This window comes from Fopius arisanus, unplaced genomic scaffold, assembly GCF_000806365.1.
Source record: "Fopius arisanus strain USDA-PBARC FA_bdor unplaced genomic scaffold, ASM80636v1 scaffold00102, whole genome shotgun sequence".
Taxonomy (NCBI): Eukaryota; Metazoa; Arthropoda; class Insecta; order Hymenoptera; family Braconidae; genus Fopius; species Fopius arisanus.
The window spans coordinates 177,702-203,243 of NW_011887841.1; the positions used below are offsets into that span (position 1 = coordinate 177,702).

Sequence of the window (25,542 nt, forward strand, 5' to 3'; positions counted from 1 at the left end):
CAGGAATAATTTCAAATAAAGAAAAGTTTCAACTCAAAATAAAAATTGTTTGAAATCAAAAGATCGAGCCGAATAATAAAATAGGATATATTAATTTCGCGTTGAAAAATGTTTTCCACCGAAATTGCAGAAAATTTAATAGGAAGATACTAAAAAAAGGCAATGATCTTCCAGCGTATTGGGAAACAAATAAAAACCGTCCCTAAAATCCACATAAAAATTTCCGAAAATATTCCCCTACCAGAAAAATTGGAAATCAATACAAAATCCACCAGTGAATTCTCTAATAATCAATAAAACATTTCAAAAAACTTTGAATCTTTCACTATGAATTCCATAAACTATCCCTCAATTTAATTATCCAATTATGCAATTATTCAAATTTACCGAAAATCCCAATTAACCACTAAAAAATTGAACCCCCTCCCCCAATAATTACAATTTTCCCGGGGCAGCGAACAAAAAAAAAATTGCAATAATAAAAAAAAAAGTGGGATGCGTAATTCACGCGAGTAAGGATTACCCCTTATTAGTGCCTCGAAAAATGCCACCCCCGAGGAATACTCACCCCATCCACCCCCCTAATTCAAATGAATTAATTAATCCAATTGGACCTCGGTGGCATTAGGCGTAACGACTGTTCATAATGACAACGGCGCCAGTTGAAAAGAGATGAGGGGTGAGGTGGAAACGAGAATGTCCGACTGAGATAGCAAATGGGGGGTGGGGGGGTACAGTGAGTAGAAGTACCAAGGACCAGGAGGTGGGTGGGAGGTGTGGGGGGGCAGGGGGGAGGGGATAACGAAAGAAAGAGCAAGAGAGAAACCTGTTCTGTTCCTCTTGCCGTGGTTTTGCCGATCGTATATGGCATCGCAATATCGCGGGGTGGTTGGGGGGTCCGCGGGGGAGGAAGAGGGGAATTGGCAACCAACAGACATACGGTGGCGTGAGCGCATTGCGCATGCGCACAACTCGCAATCCCTTCAAAGTCTGTCTGCCGCCAAAAACTGTACAAACTGTGAGAATCTGTCTTGAGTCTCAGTCGCGCACAGCCGGTTGTTCATTCAGCAACGCGAGATATATTTATCCCGATATAACAAATACGTTGATAATCCGATTTTTGAAAAAAAAAACGCCGGCAACCGTGCCAATCCATTATTTTATATTATTTACTCTTTTGTTAGTTATTTTGTACTGCCTTGTTATTCTGTTAAATTCCGTGTGAACTCGATATATCTCGGTTGAGTTATCTTGGAGCATTGTGATTTCTTCGAGACTATTCGGAAAGTGAGTGGGGCATTTGCACTGGTATCAGTCGGTGAATCTGACTTGTCAATTATTGTTTCTCATTAATTAATAAAATGAGAAATCCTGCGGAGAAACAGTTGTCCTGGTACGCCATCCTCTTGGCAGCGTTTTATTCCTGTGAGTATATACTGATAGATTTATCCAGATTTGCGGTGGATTAATTGTATCCTTCCTTCTACCCTGGTTGTGCCATTCAGAAAACTTTTACTCGGTGAAAACTTGGCTTTTGAGACAGTCTAGGAAGTTTGATAATGAGACTCCGGGTTGCCTTACGAATTATTATAAAATGCCTGAATGAATCAGTGAAAAATTTACGCTCGTGCTGCTTTCTGTAGATAAACAGAATATTAAATCACTTCTACTTTAATTCGATTGAAAGTCATTCTGAAAAAGGTGGATTTGCATTTTCGATTTGTTTTCATCAGGCACTTGATGTAATCACAGATGCAATAACAGTTGCCACTGGTCTATTATTAAATTGTTATTTATGTGCAATACATGGGCGTATAATTTTTTTGTTTACTAATAGAGTGTTTATCGTGCGGAAATTGCGTCTAATTCTTCTTAGGCGGAATGATATGATGACGACAGGATGAATAATATAAACTGTCTGGCTTGTTTACAAAAAATTTAGCAATCGGAATGGCGTGATGACGTCTGCAATTGTGTAGTCGTGTGATCGAGAGATTCTAGCAAGTAGATTAGGAGTACGGGATTTTATTGGAATTATGGAAACATCGGGAGGGAAATCGGTGACTCAACAGCTGTCATCGAGATCATGTGGGCGTCCCGGATTTTTACTGTTTTCGATATCACCAGTGATATTAATTACCGCATCCCTGAGAGATAACAGTATCATTATCTGGTGCGTTATATAACTCTTTGAGGATTAATTTAAATAATTTCGATACAACTTTGATAAGAGGAAGTGGCAGTGTAATCCCTGAAACATGAGATTTTCGTGGCTTTTCATTTGTGAAACAGGAACGAAAAATTTATCATATTTAATTGTTTTTGCAGGTCATTTTTATGAGACATTTCTTTGCAAGTTGAATTGTTCATAAAAATGTAGGGAGAAACGAGAATTTCGAGACTCGCTACATAAATTTCGGAATGATATTGCGTTTGTGATTTCTGCATACATTTTTATGGGGTATTTAAAGGGTAAAAAATGCGTTGAAATTCCATTTTTTAGCACTACATTGTTTAATCGTTTACCCATTAATTAATGAATGAGGCAAATGCAGTATTGCAAACCTGTCATCACATGAACTGTCCGAAAATCACTCATTATTTCAAATGAAAAAACCTTTTCGATCTACAATTCAATTAACGCCTTCAATATTGAACGAATTTTCCCTCGAAAAAGTTTTAAAAATTCAACTCCATTAGCTATTCAATCTTCAGAAAGAGCCTGAAAAAACGAGTGATGCCATTAAAAAATGGGAATATCACGCATGTGCAGAATCAATGAAAAAGACGTAAGAATGATTCACATCTCCAATGAAAAATAAATCATTCATATAATTGAATATTGCAATGGGATAGCGAGTGATCTGGATGGAAAAACCGAGGTTGAAGTATTTCTCGAATGATCGTTAAAGACAGTTTAGAGCACCTCAACACTTGTCGTTTGTGCCTGAAATAGCGCGTGTATATCACACCAGGGACCACCAGCCACCACGTGGGCTCGGCTTTTCCGTTACATCGTACGAGATGACGTTGTGAATGCTCATTGGTCGAGGTGATGGGTGTGCATCGCCTGTCTCCCCTCACTTCTACATTCTTGATGACTGTTCTTCTCTCTTTTTTTACCATCAATTCCACCGTCATTTGGCACAGAGTGGGAGCCCCTCAGACTCGATTTCTACCAACACTCTTACGCCATTCTGTCGACAATCGCACTTACACTTGCGTTTGCAGACGCGTCCCTCGTATAATGTATTTTGTTTTATTTTTTATTATTATTTTTATTGCCTACGAGTTACTGTCATGCGATGACATTCAAGGCAAACGTGTCAATGCACTCGTACGAGGGAAGCTCGCTTTTCAGTGACAGTTTCCGGGAATAAAGTGATAGGATCCTGTCCTAAGGGCTCTTTTAAGCACTGCGAATATTCATTTTATTGCGATTAAGGCGTCTTATTTTTCATGGCTCCGATTTGACTCTGTATTTTTTCTTGTTAAAAGACTTACTGCGCTGAAGGGAGACTTTTGAGAATTCAAGGTGACAGTCTTGATTTTTTTTTATTGGCTACTGGAAACATATTAGGATTTATTCGCACTCGCGAATTATTATAGCGGAATTCCCCTGGAGTTGGAAATATTCTTATATGTCCCTGATTGAATGAATTTTTTATTTTATATGCATGGGTGTTTTTTCCATTTCGAAGAAAAAATATTCTTTTTTCCAGAAACACTGGAATTGTACCTTTGAAAGTGTGATGATCTAAGAATTTGCAAGTTATCTTGAAAGAGAAAGGGAGATTTGCCCTAAAGTGGGAGGAAGAAACTCCAGTTGACCCTAGCATTTTTCAAGGTAGAGACGAAGAAGTTTCCATTTTATTAAATTGACAAATATTCTTGGAATTGCCGTATCTTTTCGATAGGGGAATTCGCTGCTCATGTGATCGTGTCCTCAAACAGAAAGAATCGCCATGAGAAGATCCTTCGAAATGCTCGAACAATTTCCTGTATTTTCCTCGAGTCGAGAAAAACAAATACGTTTCGTAGGTCATACCATCTCTACCCCAATTCACAGATAATTTAAGGGATTAATTTTTTTTTTCTCATTGCGATTAATTGTGTCATGCCATTTAGATACAGCGGCTATAAACCGAGAAGTCGCCCACGGTGTCACGAAATTCGCATTCTACCAGGCAGAGGGCAGGTCGTTGCTTTGTTAAAACGTTATCATAATTTCCTTACTGTTTGCCAAAAATGTCACTTCACAACAGATTTATTACATATTTTAATAGCAAAGTTGTAAATTTAAAAAGACGAGAAAATAACATGACAGCTTTGCAAAATTCTTCATTTGCGATTTAATTAAGAAATTTCAAGGACCAATAATTTTCAACACAGAAGAATTCAGAAGAATTCAGTGATGTACTAAAATTTTCTCAGTGAACTATCAATGAATTGATCCTAACCGATAACCGATATTTACAGTTATCCAATTTTTCGTGCAAATCGGAATTTCCTCGTTGAATTTTCCATGAAACTTGAATGTCACAATCAGAATTAGCAGAAATTCTACAGGAAATATGAGCGGAAAATTTTTCCGTTTTCCGTATTTTTCTTCAGAAAACCTAATAAAAGGACAGGTTCTTGATGAAAACAGAAAATCCGAGGATTGACTATCCGAGTTAATTTGTGCAGCATAATTTCGAAATAATTAAAATTAATCTCCATTTATCGATTCCAACCGAGAGCGATATGAAGCTGAACCGGAAGATAAATGAATCTCCCGGTGGAATCGATTTTTTTGAGTTATCCGGTATAATTATTCCGTTTAATTAGCGGAAAAGAGAATACACTGATTTTCTCCTTTTACCGTTGATTACCCGTGGAAAAATATTCTTTGAGGTTTTAAGAGATTAAAAAACGTGTGGGAGAAGCCGGAGGCAATTTGCGGTGTAGTTACACATACTGACGTACATTGCGTGGCCAGACATCGAGTACATTGAAGGAAATCGGCTTGTGTTCATATTTAAAACGTATGACAGGAGTGTCATACGATGCCGATTCAGCCAATCAGAAACATATTGCACTGTCCTTGCAGATTCCGGCGTTAACTACACGCACCGTCTGGCGCGCAGCCTCAATGCGCGTGAATATTCAAATATTTCAATAGTCACTTGAGGAAAAAATAGTCTTAGTCTATTTTCAGCTCAGCTGGAGAGCCTTCAATATGTTGAGGGAATTTCCCTGAATTTTATTATCTATTGAAAAGTGAATTCAATTGAATCATCTTACCGCTTTTCTACTGACTTTTAGGAATTTATTGGATTTTTATTATTAATAATAAAGTGAGATATTTTATATCATTCACAGTGGACATCAGCTGTTGGATCGTCAAGGTCTAATTGAAACATCGATACTCATAAGCGAATTGCAATGAATTTTTAACTGATTTTTTTACATCTCTGGTCATTTTTATTTTTAGCAATAATTGAAGTTCTACAAAGGTTTTTCACGAATTTCTATGGTTTTGGGATAATCTATTCCTCTCGTGAAATTTAACTGATGTGACCCGATTCCATTGTAAAATTGTGGGTTTTTATTGGCGATGTAAAAAGTAGATGCTTTGAGAATTTTTTTTACTGGATATTCCAGGGTGGATTTATACTGTCAATTTTTATATGCGAGTCGAATTAAATTTTGAATTCATTGGCAATTCACAACTAAAGATGTCTCAAATGCCGTTTTTCATTGATAATTCCATTGCGATTTTTTACTATTCAATATTCCCCTGGTTTTATCCTCTTTCAATGACGAAGAGAGGACGCTTATACCAAAATTCGCGTACATGAAAAATCGACGTAAAATCCCCAATTAAATTCTGGTCCCCAATGAATTGGTCCGAACCTAGTGAATTTAATTGGCAAAGATGTTTTTTTAAGAGATTAAAATCATTGGGTATTGCGCTCGGTATTAGTAGCGAATTCCCGAATTAGCGAATTTGATAGAGAATTTTCGCTAAACATGAGGAGAAACCCTTTGCCTCCCGAAATATCGCTGTCTTAGAATTTTCAGTCAAATTGAATTGAATTTCTTTGACGTCCTTTAATCCTAGAAAAAGGAACCGTGGAGTTTCCGGTCTCGAAAGCTGTGAATGGAAATGAATAACCCCTTTTTTCACGAGCCACACCAGAGTATCACGTTTTCACACGTAGCAAGAGTATCACGAGTTAGTTGACCAGTGATAAAGCGTCAGATTACTCTAATAAGACCAATGTTACGGTTTTTTTTTATCCCCGGAGTATCGAATGGCATCTGAAAACGGCTGTTGGGGGAGAGAAAATCGTTAAAGTTCTTCCCCTTTCTTCAAAAATGTTTCATCCGAAACTTGGACTCTCAAAGTATTCAGAAGAGTTGCTTGAAAATAGTTGGTCCGAAGTTGGTAACGACCGCAAACTACCCGAAATTACCGAATTAGCAGCGAGTAAGGGATAGGGCAATGACTCGGTAATTTCTCCCTCTACCAAAACGATAAAATTAATTCCCTCAATCCCTAATTAACTCGGTTAATTACGAGCAATCATTAACTTTTAGTTTTGTTATTTGCAATAATATTAACGTATTTATTTATTTATTTTTAATTCTATTGTCCGCGAGGGATGGAAATGGGAAAAAAGGGTGTGAGAGGTGTATGACTGAATGCAGGAGTAGCAAAATTAACTAACGACCGGTCGTGTAATGTCTCTGTAATTTTCCTCCCAAGAGTGCTATAACCCTCTGCTGGCACGTTTTGGAAAATGTTCCAGGAATTTATGGAATCCCTGGACTCATCTTCTCTCAGAGCTATCCCTTTTTGGATAAACTCAAAATCCATTGTCAGTGTTAGCCCCTGAGTGGAGAGTAAAATTAATTAAGAAACCACAACCTATTCATTTCGGGTATAAAATAGAGATTGCCATATAGTTTGTACGAACAAAAAGGTAAATTAAAATTCAAATGAATGCCATCCTTTCAATAATTAAAGAAGTACCACTCAATGTTTTATTCAACAATTATTTAGTATTTCTAGGCTACATTATCATTATCAAATTGATTTACTAGCTCGACTAATCAGTAAAACACTTCAATAATTAACGGAGCTATAGTAATAATTAATACGTTTCTACAAAACGGCATTATCTGGTTAGTAATTAACACAAAAGTTGAGTAATTACTTTACCGCGCAAATCCTTATCAATAAATACTTATTGAATAATTCTTTACGCGTAAATATTTATCTAAGAGCTGGTCCTGGTGATGGGTATATTAAATCGGTAGATGAACATTGTTTAAATAAAGTTTCACCATTTTTTATTAACCATATTCACAATAAAATCGATGAGCTGTAAACTTTTTTGAAGTTTTTTGGATTGACCTCACCGAAATTATCGACAGATTTTACAGTGGATTATTCCAGGGAGTGATTTTTAATCCGAGTATGACCTCCCAGCAATGATATATATTTCAGGTGTTATCGAAAATGAATTCAATTAATAAATAATTGGATATTCATGAGAGGACACGATTTGTACTGCAAATCAATAATCAATTCTATTTAACGTGTAGAATTATTTATAGAAGCAACCGCGATTTCTAGGGGTGTAAATCAATAGAATTGTGGACATTTGAACTGTAAATTAATCGTTTCCACGATATATTTGTTTGTGATCGACGAGTCATCGTCACGCAACTGGGGAATTTCATCGGGCAACAATCGGAACATTATCTATCATTTAAATTTATTTATATCATCGGCTATTGGACATAGGCGAGTGTAAACGAGTGTAATTCCTGGGGTACGGGTGGTAGTCAAACCGCGCCCCTAGCCACTATCAGTACTATGGACATTGTGGAATATATGCTGGTCGTCGATTATCGAGATTTGATTGGACGTCGAGATAACGTGATATTTGTTGGTGGATATGTGGCCTGAGTATTAGATTAATGACGCATGGGTTAACCAAAAATCTCAATTTCCATTATTTATTTTCATATTTTGCTTCTTCGACAAATTGATTTTCACCATTCCATCCTCACACTGTTCAAGACAATCCAATTAATTATTTCAATTGAATTTCCATGTTCTTATATTTTTTAACTCCGAGAAGAAATTTTTTTTTTTGATAATAATTTTAATTGAATCGCGATGGCAGTGACAAAGAAATTTTTATCCGGTTCCATTATTTGCAAATAATTTTTCGATTAGTACAAATTTTAATATTTAATTGAAATGTTCGATCATAATTGTCTAATTATAATTCTGTCATTACGAAAAAAAATCAATGATGGAATTCTATCGTGAATCAGTTAAACGTAAAATTTTTCAAAATATATAAACGATTTTTTTATGTCTATATTCTATTCGTATTTCTATTTTCCAAATATTTTTCATAATAAAAAATACATGATAACGGGAGCTATGCGGGGATTTTTTCAAATTTATTTCGGGTTCGCTGAAATTTTTTGAGTGTCGGAAAAGATTTTAATAATTTAGAAAATTAAAGGACGATTTTAGAACTGTTGGAGTTGGAGTTGAATGAGAATTCCAGGGTTTTGGAGATGAATTGGGTTTTTTAATCTGATTAGTCGATATATTATTCGTGGTACACGAATAGTCGCCTGTAATGGTGGGTTAACCTGAGTTATCGAGAAGCCAACAAACCTAATAGCAAACCTTGCATATTTCATTCTCCTCCCCTCAATGCTTCTCTTATCGACTTCTTTTCTTCGGCTCCATTTCTTCGACAAACATATAAGAGTTGGATATTTTTCTTTCCATAACCTTTTCCAACTCCGAGAAGAGAGAGAAAATAAGAGTGAGAATAGAATAGAGCAGAGCAGACGTTACTGCACTTCATATTTCACTTTTTCATTTGCTTCGATAAAAAAAATCTTGCTGAAAGCATTACTGTGCGTTTTCAACCAGATGCTTCCATTACCTCTCCCATTCCCATCATAATTATCTCCAATCAACTTCATTAGTGTCAATGTCATCACTTGATCAATTAATTTCATCCTTCCCCTTGACGCGAAAATTAAATATTCTTCTATCAATTCCAAACCGATATATTTTCTGTATTTTCTTTGCACAAAGATTTCTAATTAAAAAAATCTTTTTAAAAATCGAGCGGCAATTTCTACCTTTACCAAAAAGACTTACCATCAAATTTTTCTTACTTTTAATTAATTTTTGATTAATATAATTGCACTGTTAATGCACGCTAATGGTTTCCACTCTCCGGGAATGATTTTGGGGTTATTTTTGGAGTATAGGCAAATTATTCACACCTGAAATATTCTTTCTCGTCGTACAATTTATAAATGCAATAAAAATAAGAATTATTGTTGAAATGCGCATTAAGTCGAGAAATTTCCATTACCCGGAAAGGCAGAGGGTTTTCGGGGTAAAACAAAAGGGGATGTAAAAAAATAATATATAAATCCCGAAGCCGCGAGGGGGGGGCCATTAAATTCGCGTCAGCATCTTAATTTGAACGAATGGTTTTTCTACAGCTATACAAGGCAAACCAGATTCACCGGCTGAAATTTCGCGTACACATTTCACCCCCTTGCACCCCTCCACGGCGTCTCATCCGTCATCGTTAAAAACCATGCACCTGGCAGATGTGATATCTATGGTTTATGTGGAAAAATTCTTTCGTAGCTGTGAGAATTAAAGCGCGGGGATATCCAGTTGCATCAAATTGGAGCATCGGATTCACCCCCAACCCTACTCCAACCCCCTGAATCCCCTCTGCTTTCTCTAGTTTAACAATGCGTGGATGAAACTGAAGACAAATGGGGGTGATGAAAAATTTCTATGGTTTGTATATCAGGATATCCACGGAGTATCTGCGGTTTCCCATGGATTTTACGATTTGCCGCGATGAAATTTTATTGAATTCCCAGTAACTGAGAAGCCTCAAAAATGATTGGTTAAATCTGTAGTATTTACATTGAAATTTAATTTCGTTATCGAATCGACTGGTAAATGAAATAGGTAGATTAAGTATTTGGCAATTAGTGGATTCACGAACTGTCAAGCGAGATTTTAAAAAATAATAAAACGTGAATAATGCAAAAGAATTGCTAATAATAATGTACATCATCGACTAGATTTAAAATTCTAATCTGCTGTGCTGCACTGACTCTCGCTCGAGACAATAAAATTGACATTCAAACTGATAATAATTAAATTACATCAATAAGGCGCTGGTCATTTTAAATAGCTGCTCTACGATCCAAGAAATACATTCGCCCAGTATTAATCGCTACAGAAATTTCAATATTTTTTAGAGAAAAAAAAAATGAAATTCCACCAATTTATTAATCACAAAAAAATTTCCAATTTCCACAAATTTCAAATGCAAATATGCACATACTACCTTGAAAACAGTAAATCAACTTGGAAAAAGGCATCTGTTTCCTCATTTCTGGAGTTGTAATGAATAGTGCACAGATTACTTAATTAAACCCCAGCGATTCAAATGAAAAAACTTTTAGTTCGTGCGAGGATAATCACTCGATAAATAAAGCTCTGGTTTTTCGTCTTTGAGGGCTGGCATTAGATATTGCGGATTATTGATTTTATTATGAAAATCTCAATATTAAGTGGGGGATATAGGTGAGGCGTAAAATACATCAGAATTGCCTTAGTTCATGGTAGTCAGTGTTGGGTCGTTGCTGGAACGTTATATTTAATCCCTCTTAATCTGACAAAAAGGCGAGAGCCAGCGGCTCAAGTGGATCAAGCCAAGTCCCCGGGTATTGGACGGCCAGTACACCACCTCCAGGTAGAGCTGTTTGGTTGCACCCCCTTTCCCATCCCCTCTAGACCCTGTTAAGACTGTAGAGATACTTAAATCCCCTTTGAACCATTTTCCCGCAGTAAACTTTCCCTTTTTCCATTTGATCTCGGGTAGTTTAACGGCTATAAATGATGGGGTGGAAGTTAATTTTTTAAACCCATTGGTTTACAACTTTTTACTATGGCTATTGCATTCGAGGGTCGCTGGGCTTTATTCCATATTTATGGGGTGAAATTTTATGATTTCAGTGTTGGCTAGCTGTCGTGGAGAGGAGTGCGGCCGTGAGGAACTTGCCAGCTGTGCCAGACCACTCGGTAAAATTACAAACAACAATGAACTCGGCTTTGTCGCAAGCAAGGAGGAACTCAATGCACTCTGTCCGTAAGTATTTTTCATTTTTCATATAATTTTTTTTATCGTCCACCCAAGGGAATTGAATCAGCGAGTTCCCAAATAGATTGGAGTCCGTTCTGTGGTTAATTTCATCCGGCTACAGTTTTCTTATTAACTTTATTCGCTTTTTTTTTCTTTAAATCAGGGAAATGGTTTCTGTCATCCAACTTTTTCATCGAGTTATCTCAGTGGATACTGTCCAGGGATTTTTCTCTTTTTTTTTTTCTTTCAGTATTTGTGAATTGAAATTAAATGTCAGAATTATCCACTCTTCCATTATTCAAGTCTTTTAAAATATTTTCTGATATGTGAGATCTTTAATTTCATTAAAAAATCAATTACTAGTTTCAATTTACTACTAAATAAAAAGATTGTAGATCGTCTCTCGTTTTTATAAATTTAATCCACAGGAAAAATCTTTTGAAAATTTTTCTAGATTTCTCAGTTTTTATGTAATCTCAGATATATCCACTCCAGGTTAAATCCCTGAGGAATTTCATATCAGTAATTGGAATTACGAGGCCGATCCTCCGGCATTCGATCCATCGAGTTGATTTCCGTAGGTGGATTTGTGGTCACCGACCGCTTCCTCTCGAAATCACGAAATTAATACGAACGTTTTCGGGACTAAATGAAACCCATTTAGCCAAAACATCTGTTAAATCCGAATTTAATGGAGTCGAATGAAAATAAAATCGCCATCTCCATCGCCCAGAGGACTTCATAATCCAGTATTTCGGGATAATTGGTGAAGTGGTCCACCAAGAGGGTTATCTCAGCACGACGAGTTGTACAAGTTGGCTCGTTTATCGAATGACAGTTTCCGCACCCTCAGAATATATCCCCCGTCCTCAATTCCGGCCTTCAAAACGTCTGACTTCTTGTTACAACTTCAGCCATCTTCCTCTCATTATCCACATTGGGTACTCAAAATGCGACCCAAGTCCACTCATGAAAAGTACTCAAGAGCCGTTTGTCCTAAACTCGAGGTTGAAGATCAAGTCATCAAGGGGGTGAGGAAGAAGAGGATGAAGGATGGGACAACACTCCCATTCCAGTCAATTTATCTGAAAAGCTCAGTTGATTGTTGAGAACTCGGTTGTTACCTCGGACATAAAGTCCACCTTGTCCATTCCCCTCTCTAGTATTTTCCCTCAATTTTTAATTTCTCTTTTTTTGTTCTGCTGACAGAGACCTGGAGAAAGGCATGAGCTGCATAAAGCTGTACACCCTGAGGTGCATGAAAGGCACAGAGCGAGAACACTTCAATAATCTCTACCTAGGAATAAACATGGCCATCGTTGAGCTGTGCCAGGAGGGACCCTATCAAGATGGTGAGGGACAATTTTAATTTAATTCAATAACCCATTAATACTAGTAAGCTCCTTACCCCATTATTACTTTAGGAATAATTGCTTAAAGTTTCATCGGAAAAAGCTAATTTCATTCAATTATTCCATGACCATCGATAACAATCCAAATTTAATTGCATGAGACATGAACGTCAGTGAAAATATATATGTGGTATCCCACATATATATAGATACATGGAATGAATTTCGGTGATATTAGATCAGCATTGAAAAATAAATATTTCAATTGAATGAAGACAGAATTAGGATTAACCCCCAGGTGAATTCGGTGAAGTGAAATTGGGCTTCTTGAATTGATGGAAATGAAAGTTTAATGAAGACATTCGTAAGAAAAAATTTTTTTTTTTCTGGGATTTATGTAAGTGGTAATCGGCACATTAGACATGTCCTCAGTAGGAGTATCGGAGAATGGATTGACGTTGAATTCCATCAGACACTTGCGATGGTAGTTTGGGAGTACTGATACTCGACGCCATCTATCCCGGTAATCTCGTGAGTGCCGAATGCATTATTGAGTTGAGAGGTACTCTCTGAGCGGATACTCGGCCCTTCCCTACCTCCTGCAACAGCTCTTGTCTTCTCCACTTGCTCGGAGCAACCCTTCAAATACACCAACTCACCTATCTCTGATAATTCCCTCAGGCGGTGTCCTGTGTTACGCACAATTATACTAGCCATGGATTTCCATCGATTTGTCTTTATCCGGCTTTGTCACCGACATTTTACCCTTTCCATTTGGTTTCACCGGTCTTTTAAAGTCATTAAACTCCCTCTGGACCGAGTTTTTTCGATATGCCCCGGAAAAAAAGTTTTAATGACGCTGGAAAATTTTACCATAACGAGTTCACCGTGTCAAGTCGCTGAGATTCAGGCGAATTCTTTCTATAGGAGGAGCTGCGTTTTCATGATTATCGTAATTTTATTGGAATGAACTTTAGTGAATGGTTTCTGGCGTTTTTTAAATTATTGAACATAATTGTTAAATAAAAATAGGGATTCGATTATGGGGATTTTACGGTAGTTCTTGAATTTTATTCGGAGGATATTCAACGAGTTTTCTGAAGAAACAATACGGTTATATGATGAAATCTCATGAATCGTATATTCTCATCGTTTTCGGCAATTTATTATTCAATGTAATTTACTGATAATTCCACGGAATTTTATTGTTATTTATTTTCTGACTGGAATTTTTTCAATCAGTAGAAATAATTACTGGTCAATTTCAGTTTAATCACTCGATAATAATTGACATGAAAAAAAGTCTGGGTTAGAATTAAGGATTGTTTAATTTTTCATATTTTTTCCCCACACCCAAATAATTGCTGTTGATAAAAATTAAATTTTTTTTCTCACAACGAATGAAAATTTATCCACAAATTCCAGTGGAACTATTTGTCACAAATCGCCGTTCAATATTTATGATTAATTAATGACCAGCGAATTGATATCGATTTTCATGTTAATGTTTCAGCATTTCTGAAGCACGCCCCGTGCATGCAGAAGGTTCAGACGGATTATGAAATGTGCTCAAAAAAGTACCAAAACACAGTACTAGCACTCGATAAGACAAACCAAACGAGGTCTAGTGAGCCAATAAAGTCAATATGCTGGTGAGTTTCATTTGAATTCATTGTAATCGATAAAAGAACAGCAGAGTGGTGCATTAACTGCCTCTGTATGTCCTTGACACCATGTCGAAAAGTCGTCTGTATATTTTCCATAACCGAATGCACATATTTTTGCATCATATCAACCCGCGATTGTCTTTGATGGAGAATTATTCCAAATTCCTGATGAACGCGTAGCGGAAAAATTTGTTGCAAGCCAATTGTTCTTTTTTTCCTTCCGTGTGGTTATCATTTTTTTTTTATTATAAAAACTCGGAGCAAACACAGAAGCCAGCTGTAACTCAACAACACTCCTTCTCATTTATAACTCGGAGTTGTGAATTATTGAGTAAAAAATCGCGGAGAATTTTCTTGAACATTTTTTTTTTCCGTTTTCTCTGTTTTTTTTTTGCTCAACTCTTTCATTCTTCGGGGGCTGAAAGAGGAAAGAATGTGAAAAGAGAGAGGGAATCCCTCCTCCGGGAAACGAGAGTTCAAAAGCTGCAGTAGACCGTAGCACAGATAGGCTAATGACGTTACATACTGGACTATAACATCGAGCAACCGACTCGACACATTCCCGCGGGAAACTCGGAGAAACACCCAGAGGTAGAAATACATGTAATGGATATACACAAAGCGCAAAGATAGCGATATCCTACTGTATTTTTCTCGGCATACACAACAGTACTTGGACTTCAATAATTTTTTAAACTCTTCTTTTTCCGGTTATTTTCCTCCTTTTTTTCCTCAAACCCTTTGTCCAAGAAAATCTCATTGTTTTCTGTTAATTAAACTTTATTCATTCGACAAAAATATTTTTTATTTTACGCTTTATTTACTTTCTTGTTTAGTGCATTCCAAGAGTATCTAGAGTGCTCACATCATACTGTACGCAGGAAATGTGGTGAGGAAACAGCTGTATTTACGAAAAATTTTCTGGATCTTATGGCCAACTCTCTGATCAAGGTTTGTACTTTAATATATTCATGTTATCGTTGTATTTGAATTGAACTGTTTAATGTACTCATTCCAGAAATTCCAAAAATAGTGGAAGAATTCGAAAACAGTGGAAAAATTTTCGAGTCATTATCGAAGTGGTAGGCGGAAAAAATATCCCCGGGAAAAATAGCCCACACACCCAAAACGTGTTAAAACCCACCCAATGATAGACCATAGGAAAATTAGAGCCCCTGAAAAAATAGACAACGAAAAAAATAATTAAATTAAAAAATCATTAAATTTAGCGAGTTTTAAGACGTTTTGAATGTGTGGGATATTTTTTCCCTGGGATATTTTTTCCGGGATTCTATCGAAGTTTGGGACTATACATCAGGAAAATTCCATTGCATTCATAATGTTTACCATCTTTCAATATTACCGTAGATTTTCGTTATAGTTGCGTGCACGGGGCAACTACCCCCACCACACGCTCGCTGCGACCGTAAACTCAATTTTTTCATAGAAAATTTGAATACGAGAGAAATTTATTTTTCAGTTTTATTTTTCATGGAATTCGATCCCTCACCAATTGAAATAATGGATTGTTTGCATCTTGTAGCCCGGAGGTAGTAGAGTCGGGGAACCGAAAGATACGCGAAAAAGAAATTGAGGAGAGGTGCGACTATAACGTGATTCTACCCTACCCCCAATATATCCACAAGTTACCCAATGGATTGAATTTTTTCTTGCGTAACTGATAGATGCACAAAATATTTGACAACCCATAAAATTCTTGAGGGAATTTTGCATGAATATGATTTTGCAATACACATTCAGTAAATGTGCATTAAAAATAACTGAAAGAAATTGATGTATCGCAAAATATATGATTTAATTAATCACCTCATCACCAGTTCAATTCGAACTTTCCAATTTAAACGTACGTTAATAATTGATAATGTGTAATTGCATGGCCCTGTAAATGATGTTTCAGATGCACTGTGCTCGTTACAAGGGAGAGTGCGCCCTCCATTCAAGTAGTCCATCCTTCACTATCAGTGGAGCATTGCTATTGGTATCCGGTTTGACGTCCCGATACTTCACGTAAGATCTTCCAAAGTCTACAACTCAGCGAAATGAAGTAGGAAAAGTGCCTCTGCTGTCTGTCGTTCTCCATCAGCTGAATTTAGATTCCTAAACAACCTCAATTGAAGGAGTCATCAGACTGGCGATTTCAAAGAAATTACCAGGAGTTTTGCCCCACAATATCAACATTCTGCGACAGAACTAGTAAAATAATAATCACGATGGCAAGCTAGCCAATAAATCAATGAACGGAGAGAGAATATGGCCAGATAACGCCGGATGAACGGTGAAAATTATCAAGTTCTCATTGCCAAGAATTAGATCGCAGTAATTAATCCTTTATTTTTTTTTCTCAATCGTTATTTTATATTGCATCTACCTTGGTTGGACTTGAAACCTGTCGCACGTGAGGCAATTACCTCGCTCATTGCATCAAGCCACTGGCCGAATTCATCTTTAGCTTTAAGTTTGATTCAATATTGAACCGCTTGTGTGCTCTTCATCATCTAAAAAGTCTGAGGAAATGGAGAAGAGAAAGAATTCAAAAGATGGTAAAACAAGAGAAGGGGGGAGAGAGGAGGGGAAAAGCCCTGCCAATCGAGTCCTGGCAAACTTTTCCGTTCATTAACTTGTCCTTCTAACTTCATGTCTTCATTGACTCTATTCGTTCTTCTTCATTTATCTTGCACCCTCAAAGCGGAAACTTTTCGACGAATCTCTCTCATTTTATTCAACGAGCTGTAAGCTTCCTCTATCATTTTTCTCCCTCAATTCTTTTCTCTCCTTATTTTTTTGTTCTCTCTTTATTTGGCTACCCCCGTTCTCAGTTTATTTTTCACTGTAGGAATATTTCAGTTTTCCTTGCATTTAGAGATGTATGTCTACTGTGTATAATAGTGAGAAACCAAGAGGAAGACTGGCAAGTACCACCTGTCAAGTATAGTTGTATTTTTTTGTTCTTGTTATTTCTTGAAACAAATCTGAGTTTCTTCTATTGAACAAGGGTCTTGTTTTCAGAGGGTTATTCTTGTGTTTTATATTACGTGTATTTCTTGAGGATGGGTGAGGGATTTTGTACATCTAGATGAGCTAAATTTCGTCTCGACCCCATTTCTGTCTTCTGTTGTCTCTTCCAATGAACAATCAATTCACTGTGTAAATGTACTCGAAACATCGCTTAGTTATTTTCCTCTTATCAAGGATAGTTGTGTTATTGTAATGTTTTTCCCACAAATTTGAGGAAGTGACCTTATTCCTCCGAAGTGTATTGGAGAAACGTTTACTCGGAGGAAGAGAAGAAATCTCGATGCTACCTTTCCACTAAATTTACCAATAATACTTGCTAGAGTAAAGAAAGAAACAAGTGATGGTTTTAGCTGGGTTTCGAGGGTTTTCTATTCTTGGGAGTTACTTGCGTGGATCGATTGCCGGTAGTTCTCTATTGACTCGTAGAATTTACACAGTGGAAAATAAGAGGAGTTATCCGATTTTTTTTTTCTTTTTATGGAGCAATTCCAGCACAATTTCACACTATTAGATCAAAGAATTGTGGCGGAAAGTTGCAACCTTGAGGAGAAAATTGGGTAATTCCTTTATCATAATTACAATCCTTTGAGGGAATTGATTGTTCAGCATGAGAAGGACTTATTGAATTATTGGATTTGAGCGCACACGTGTAAATAAAATAGCGCACAATTTTGTTGATAGAATTTGGAGGGAGTATGAATATTCAATATTTACGAGTGAAGAGGTAGATAATGGTTATTGTAGGAAAAATTTCAAGTTGGAAATTGCCTTTTACAGTGTTTTGTTGAACGTTGAAGTCGGCCGATTATATTTTAGTTGGCCCCAAATTCTAAGTATTATTATATGCAAAGTTCGTCTGTACCTTTTACTCATATTAATGTTAAATAGCTAGTGAATAACTTGTGTGCAAGACGCAAAAACAGCAATGAGAGTAAATAAAAGGAGGAGGCGGTACGCTTGCATTTTCATGTAGGAAATTGCAGTTTGCGTAAACATTAACGAATAAAAAAAACCATGTAAAATAGGGACGAAAATGCAATTTGCGTAATGGCTCCTGCATTTTACATACAGTATTTGTGCGTGCGTCTGGGAAAATTGTTAAGATATAAAAGTGTCTAGGAACGGCAACTGCTGTTTGTTTCATCGACATCCGCAAATAAAAGAGATAAAAACATTATAATTTATTTGTATAATAGTAATGAAAGTTTGTAAATAGAAATGTCAATACTCAAGGAGGATGATTCTTTGAGAGTTAGCATTGTAAAATAATCTAAGATATTTACAATAAAACGATTATTTTTATTTATGAAATGTTTCTTTCTGCATCTGTCCCCGCGTATATTTCCAGTCTCTCACAGAAGCCATGGATGAGTATTGAATGCTGAATTATTCAGAGAAATGACCTCTGCTCTGACAGGTGATAGAAACTTTTCGGATGTAACTTTAGAATCGCTCCAGATAAGATTAAAAAATCCAGCTGTCATTGGATAAAAATCCTTCGACACGGTGAAATTCGACCCGGAACATTCATTATTAACCCACCGGACATTGATTGGATTTGTTGTAGATCTATAAAATTACACCAACCACTTGGCCGATACGCTCTCGCTTATCTTCACTTTAATGACTCGAAAGCGTCTCGGTTAGTAGATTCACATGAACTCATTATTATGGAATCATCTTTATAAATAATCAATTTACCTCCGTTCATTGCCGCATTCATTGTTATAATTGACATGTTGATTTAGCTCGGAGCTCTGCAGAGTAAAATATCAAAGAAAGCCAGATAGAACGGATGGTAATGCAGTGGTAATTATATACGTTCTTATTACACGAGTAGTCGTTTTGGCGGGGGATTCGAGTTCAAGGGAGAGAAATTGTGTTGGTGAAATTAACAAGGAGGATTTGAGAGGGACGAGTTAAAAGGAGGAAAAAATAAATAACTAGGGGGGAAATGAGTGCACTGAGAAGAACAGGTAGATGGTAAATTGGAAAGGGTGCCGGTGGTTATACGTTTGTGTGTCTGCTATTTCTCGAGTCCACTGGCCAACGGGGAGATTTTCAAGGGTTGAAGTAGCCGAGTGAAGGAGAATCCCTCGGGCTCTTCATCATTCCAAGTATTCCAGGCAATGTGACCGATACCGTGGCTTAGCTTTGAGGGCGAATTGGTTAACTGAGGATGGAATATAACCCGACCACTGACCAAGTCCAAGGCCAATCTTCAACCCGAAAATCCAATTGGTCATCCGTCGTCGGCTTGGCGAGCCAATTGCTGATCTTTGAATCAACAAATTTGTTTTGATTGCTCATTGTTGGAGGTACGATTTCATGGCTACAAAAATTAATCCTATATTCCGCAGTGTGTTTATCTTGTTATTTGAGAGAACATTTTTCTGATCTAGAATTCTGAGGAGTGCGTGGACAAATGTTAAGATGTTTGATTTTCGGTCTAAACAACGGGTTCGGTTAAATAACGGGAACTTTGGGGGTCTGCCAAAGACTGTACGATCTATTTTTCTGTTGTTAGTCCAACTTCGACGTTCGAAAACGGTGGATGTGTCTTCCTAGCAATAATCTCTAACACAGAAAAATTTCACCTGAACCAGAATAATTTTCTTTTATAGTTCGTTTCAGGTGTGGACAATTTTTTTTCTCCAGCCCCTTAGAAGATATAAAGGTCGGTAAAAATTACATATTTTTATAATAAAATAATTGGTCATCATACGACATATTAATATCACTAGGGTCATCACACAAGTAATCATACTTAAACTGTCTATTACCCCCTCCCCCAATGCAGTAATCATAATCGAATTATGTTACCGATATAATACACATCGAATTTTCTATCTTTAGATTCTCATTGAGTTTTGCACGCAATTTACCTTTTTTCTGTTTTTTTTTAAATAATTATCAGAAGGGAATCTCGTCATTTGGAATTTTCAATTCTCAGTCGTGACTGTTGCTATATGAGGGAAAAGGGGGTTTAATTGACAATGTTTATATTATAAACCATTAGTGCAGTTTGTCAGGAATATCGCGGAATCTATGAGAGAGCGAACGATTTTTATCAAAATAATTTTTAAAACACGCACTCTCTTTTAATGGAAAGGTACCGAGATAAATTTCAGCATCCTCCTTGATTTCTAGGATAAGTATTGAAAACTTCGCCGCTGTAAACTGAATTTCCGTTTTTTTGCTTTTTTCGTTAATCATCAGAATGGAGTGTTCTCATTAGAGAAATTAAATTCTCTGTCGTTATAATTTCGTATTTACGGGGAACTCTGGGAAACTGAATTAAAATTGTGTAAATCTGAAATTATTAGTTAAATTAGTCCAGGAATTTTATCAAAAAGCTTCCGATAACAATTTAGCTACTTTTTTTTCATCCAAGTGTCACTTCGCGTTTCATGACCGTTAAAAATTCAAGCTTTTACTGAAAAACCACTGATCCTCTAACACTACAACCCGATAGTTCATTAATTTTGAATCCGAATGAAATAGTGAGTGCCCATGGATTGAAATCGAATTGAAACTGTCATTTCTTTAAATCCGGGTGACACTGTCATTCAAATTCCGTGAAACTCTTGACAGTGCCGTAAAAATTTCATCCGGTATTAATTTTTCTCTGAGTGTATACATCGAGTTAAAAATTTTCACAAACTAATTTTGCCGATAGAAAATTGCTCAATTTCCATTTCTGTCGACAAAATCACTCTCTTCCGGATGAATTTTCGTTGGATGCCTAATGAAAATTAATGGGTGCTGTGCGCGTACAACCCGGAGGTAGATAGGAATAACAGACATCCGGCCAGGCAGGTATGATTTAATGCTAGTACTCATCCTCTTTTACGCGCATCCAAGTGCCAACCTTCAGCACGAAGCCATAAGTTTTTTACCTAGGTGTGTCATACACGTCAGCCCTGTCAAATGTACTTATATGAATGCTTCATTTTTTTTTTCCTCTCTTTTCATTTCTTCCCTGCCTTCCGACTAATAAAGACATCATTCATGTCTCATGAAATGAAAGGTAAAAAGAGACGAGGCAAGAGCGAGAGCTAGAGGCGAAAATAGGTTGAAGTGAAAATCTCTTTATTGAATGGTACAGTGAGAGAATAAGACACAGAGTGCACGTTGTTGATTGAATAAAACCAAGATGGAAATGGGCATAATCGGGATGATGTAGTTGGGTTTATCATCGTCACATTCTGTATTGATCGATACTCGAATATCTGGGTATGTCGGTCAGGTTTGTATGAATTCAAAGAATTATTGATTCTTCTCGTAATGCATAAATCTTTGGTCCAGGGGTCAACTCGTGACTGATCATTCTCTTGAATATCTGTTTTTATATTTAGAAAACATCGATTTATTTATTTATTTTTGAGTGGATGCCCCTGTGGATGATCTTGTTCAATAAAAAAAGTGGAGCGGTCATCTCACTATCACTTCCAGGACATAAATTTTCTTCAATTCTCTCTAAGACGTGAATTCACGTGAGCTGGATATTCCAGAAATCATAATTGGTTCGTCAATGAAAAATTCGATATAAATTTTCTATTACCTTGTCACTGTTAAATATTTCAAATTTTCTAACGTCAAATCCCAAATCTAATGTTTTAACTGTCTCTCTGAAAATTCATAAATCAATTAATGAATTTCCAGTCGAGCAATTCGATATGACGTTACTTCCGGTTATTCATGGAATCACGGATCGGGAAGAATTGATGAAACAATCAGCAACTTGGGTTGTTATTTCTTCTCGAATTGAATTGTCCCACTTTCCAATGCTACAATAAAATTAAACAGGGAAATGCAATGGGGAGTGTTATGAATTGAATGATGGCTTGCATAGGCAAGACACCTGTCGAGTTAACTCCCTGGTGTTTGCAGTCTTTTAGCCCCAACCCTCCGATTTTTGACGTTAAAGCCCAAGTGATTCCGGAGCTTTTGGTTAGGATGAAACTTGTTCGAGTGAAATGCTCTCGAGATACAGTTTTGAGATAAATACAAGCATTTCCGGTGGAAATGTGTGCACGGGGCGCGTGTGTTTCGACGGGTCAGACTGGGTGACATTGGGGAAACTTTTGGGAAATGGCTTCAGACGATTAACACTGGGTCCACCGCATCCTCCACCCTCAACATCGAATGCAGATGGTATTTTAAAAGTTAAAGGGTTATTTACACAACTTTTGTCCGACCAGTTGCCGAGAACTCCATTTCTAGTTGATGACTTGATCAAATTTTCCGGAGTAATTCAGGAAATTTAATTTTCTTTTTATACTGGCAAAGAGCTCTCGATTTCCATTTCAATTTATTTTTTTCTTTTTTGTCGTGATTGGTGTTCTTGCCTTTGGTGTTCCTTCCGCAGAATATTAATTTCATCTGTTCATTATTTTTGCCGTTATTTTTTCAGAACTGTCAAATTTTTAACTATTTTTATTGAGGTTTTAGAAAATCATTTTTGGGGAAATATTTTATGAAAATAGGGTATTTATTTAATGGAGGTTGCGGGGTGAATTGTGAATATTAAATAACGCTGAATTTGCAAATTCGTAATTTTATTACCTTTTATTTTTTATTGGTAATCCAGGGTACTTTCGAGGAATTATTATATCTAATTAACCTAATTAATTACAGCTAATTGGATAATTCAATTATTAATCCCTGTCGCGGGACGAAATTAATGTACGGATTTGAGAATCGTTGTATGTACTTCAGAAACTGTCAATCTCTATAGTTCAATGTCCTCGAAATGACTGTTTTTTTTTCTCCATTTTTCTGAAATATTTAACTCGATGAATAATGAAAATGATAATTAAATCATTAACAACGACACCATCTCGGTTTAATTTGGCGGTGAAATTCTTTCATTTCCAAGCTTGATTCCCAATAAATTAATTTCTAAACGATGAGAAATCTATCGTATCACTAAATCTCTATCCTCAGATCACAAAGCTATTCGCGGTTCAGGTGAAAAACCCGCGCCAATGAAAATAAAATAAAAAAAAAAAAAACTAGCCGTGTGATACCCATTCAAAACGCTCGTTGTCGGTGAAACGAACATTTGCAAAAATGAAGTTTTTTCCACCGATTGTAACGACCGACACGCTTCCATACCCATCCCCGTAGATTACAAAAACAAAAGGTAAAAAAAGGAAAATAAACAGTGAAAACAAAAAATAGAGTCCTTATCGATACACCAGGTGAATAGGAGTGTATTCGTCGCTTTCATCGATGAAATCTGTGTTTAAATCAAAAACGAGATATCTTTGTGAGCAATATCTCTATTTAATTAAACCATTCGAATATAACGGATGTATGGAATAGTGAGGAGTTGGTCAGGCGGCTGAAGAGATAAATCGATTGTGCAATTGTGAAATATAATGAAGCCCTTCCGATACCAGCTGTCGGGTGCAATTATCAGGTTTGCCGGGTCTTCGATTATTCACCCCCCAATTTTTTTTATGGTCAATCGATAGCGATTTGTGGAGAGGCGAAATTTGACGGACTGGCGCCGGCCCCACCTCAGCCCCAGTGTACGAATAATAAAAAAAATGGAAGAAAAAAAAAGGGGGAATTATCAATTGACCCGGAAGTCCTGCGTGACCAAGCGATCGGTTATCGCATTTATTGCAGCTGGTATTTCTCCTTTTTTTTAACTGTTTTTTTTTGTAACGAGAACTCCCAAAAATTCACCACTTTTTCGTGCAGATCTGTATTTCACGGATTTTCGGCGGTGCGAGGGAATTTTACGCTGTAAAGACAAAATATTTTATGAATTGACTGTTTTTTAGAAATAAATTCACGGGGGGATCTTGTGTAATTATTGAGATTTTAGTTCGACATTCTTTAATAAATAAAAAAAATATCTTAATCTGATATCTCAATAATATTGACTACCGTTTCGCGGTAATTATAGAAATGGAAAAATTTTTGATATTAAAAAAAAATGTCTTGACGGCAGAAAAGAATTTTTCATGTTCCAGAAAGGGAATAGAAATTATTGTTGGGGAGCAAAAGAATTTTTTTCTGAAATTCAAAAATAGTCAGGCTATTGACGGCTCATGAAGAATCCAAGAAATTTTCATGCTCAATTTTACAATGACACTAATAAGAAATTGAAAGAATCATAAGAAAATTAATCGAGTTCGAAGAACTCTCCGGATGTTACGGTCTTCGAATTGTTAAAATTTAATTAAGTTACGAAAATACAGTGGAGAATTATTCGATGGAATTATTTCAGTACTGCGAATAGTAATTAAAGTAAGTTTACTTGGCGGAAGTATTTTCATTTACCAGAAGAATTTTTTTCTCTTAGTGGTTCCCTGACAGCCCTCTGCGAATTAATATTATATATTTCCCACTCAGGTTTCCAGTAGCGAACATGGATTATATATTAAAATGTCATGTCAAAATTGCAAAGAAATGTGTCTCATGAACTATACAAAATTGTAAAATATTATATGTAATAAATTATATATTATATAATGACCTATATGATATTACTTAAAAAGTTCAAACTCATTCACTTGCATAATTAATTGAATTTTAATTGAATCAATTTTTCTATTCTCTCATGTAATTCTAAAATCGCTAAGGATATCCATTGGAAAAATTTCTCTCCGTTCATTAAATATTCACAGGTGTCTTTTAGGTTTCAAGAATATTAACAGAAATTGAAGAACTAAATCAAATTTCTCTGAAAAAAGATAAAAGGATCCTCCGAAAAATTTTGTTTCAAGAGAAATTAATGATTTTATAACCGCAATCGTAAATGGTACTCAAGAATCTTCAGAAAATTCAGTTTTAAAATAATAAAAACGATGTGATAATCCCACAACAGAACCACGAATGTTAAATATTTTCGATCAATCATTTGAATGATAAAATCTAGGTGAGAATTTCAGTTCCGGACGGATTTGAAATGCACCAGCAACGAATACGTCTATCACACGTCAATCGTCAGAAGAACTTGTGGAGGAAAAAAAAGTATTAAATAGAGAGAGAGAGAAAAAAAATGGATAGATACGTGAGGCTGTAAGTGACAAGCCAGAGGCATCGTACGATCCAGGAAGAGCTCCATTGATCAGTCACGCTCCGTTCGTGCAAATTTCTTTTTCATGCCCGTTAAAATTTTACGCGTTCTGACTACCCCCTTCGCTGTATTTTTTCTCAATTTTTTTATTCCCACCTCGGTCGAGGGAAATCCGAGTATCACTCGACATTCGCTTAAGAAAATCGCTGCTGGCACTCGATTCCAATTAAATTACT

At 36.4% G+C, this 25,542-nt stretch overlaps 1 protein-coding gene across 1 annotated transcript; it reads left to right on the top strand.

Annotated features, from left to right (window-relative positions):
• Window positions 1-1,031: 1,031 nt before the first annotated feature.
• LOC105271106 (uncharacterized) lies at window positions 1,032-18,574 on the top strand. The gene is made up of 6 exons (XM_011312447.1): window positions 1,032-1,425; window positions 11,087-11,219; window positions 12,423-12,565; window positions 14,079-14,217; window positions 15,069-15,183; window positions 16,151-18,574. Exons 1-6 carry the CDS (start codon window positions 1,362-1,364, stop codon window positions 16,262-16,264), a joined length of 708 nt encoding a protein of 235 aa, XP_011310749.1. The 5' UTR covers window positions 1,032-1,361; the 3' UTR covers window positions 16,265-18,574.
• Window positions 18,575-25,542: the final 6,968 nt, after the last annotated feature.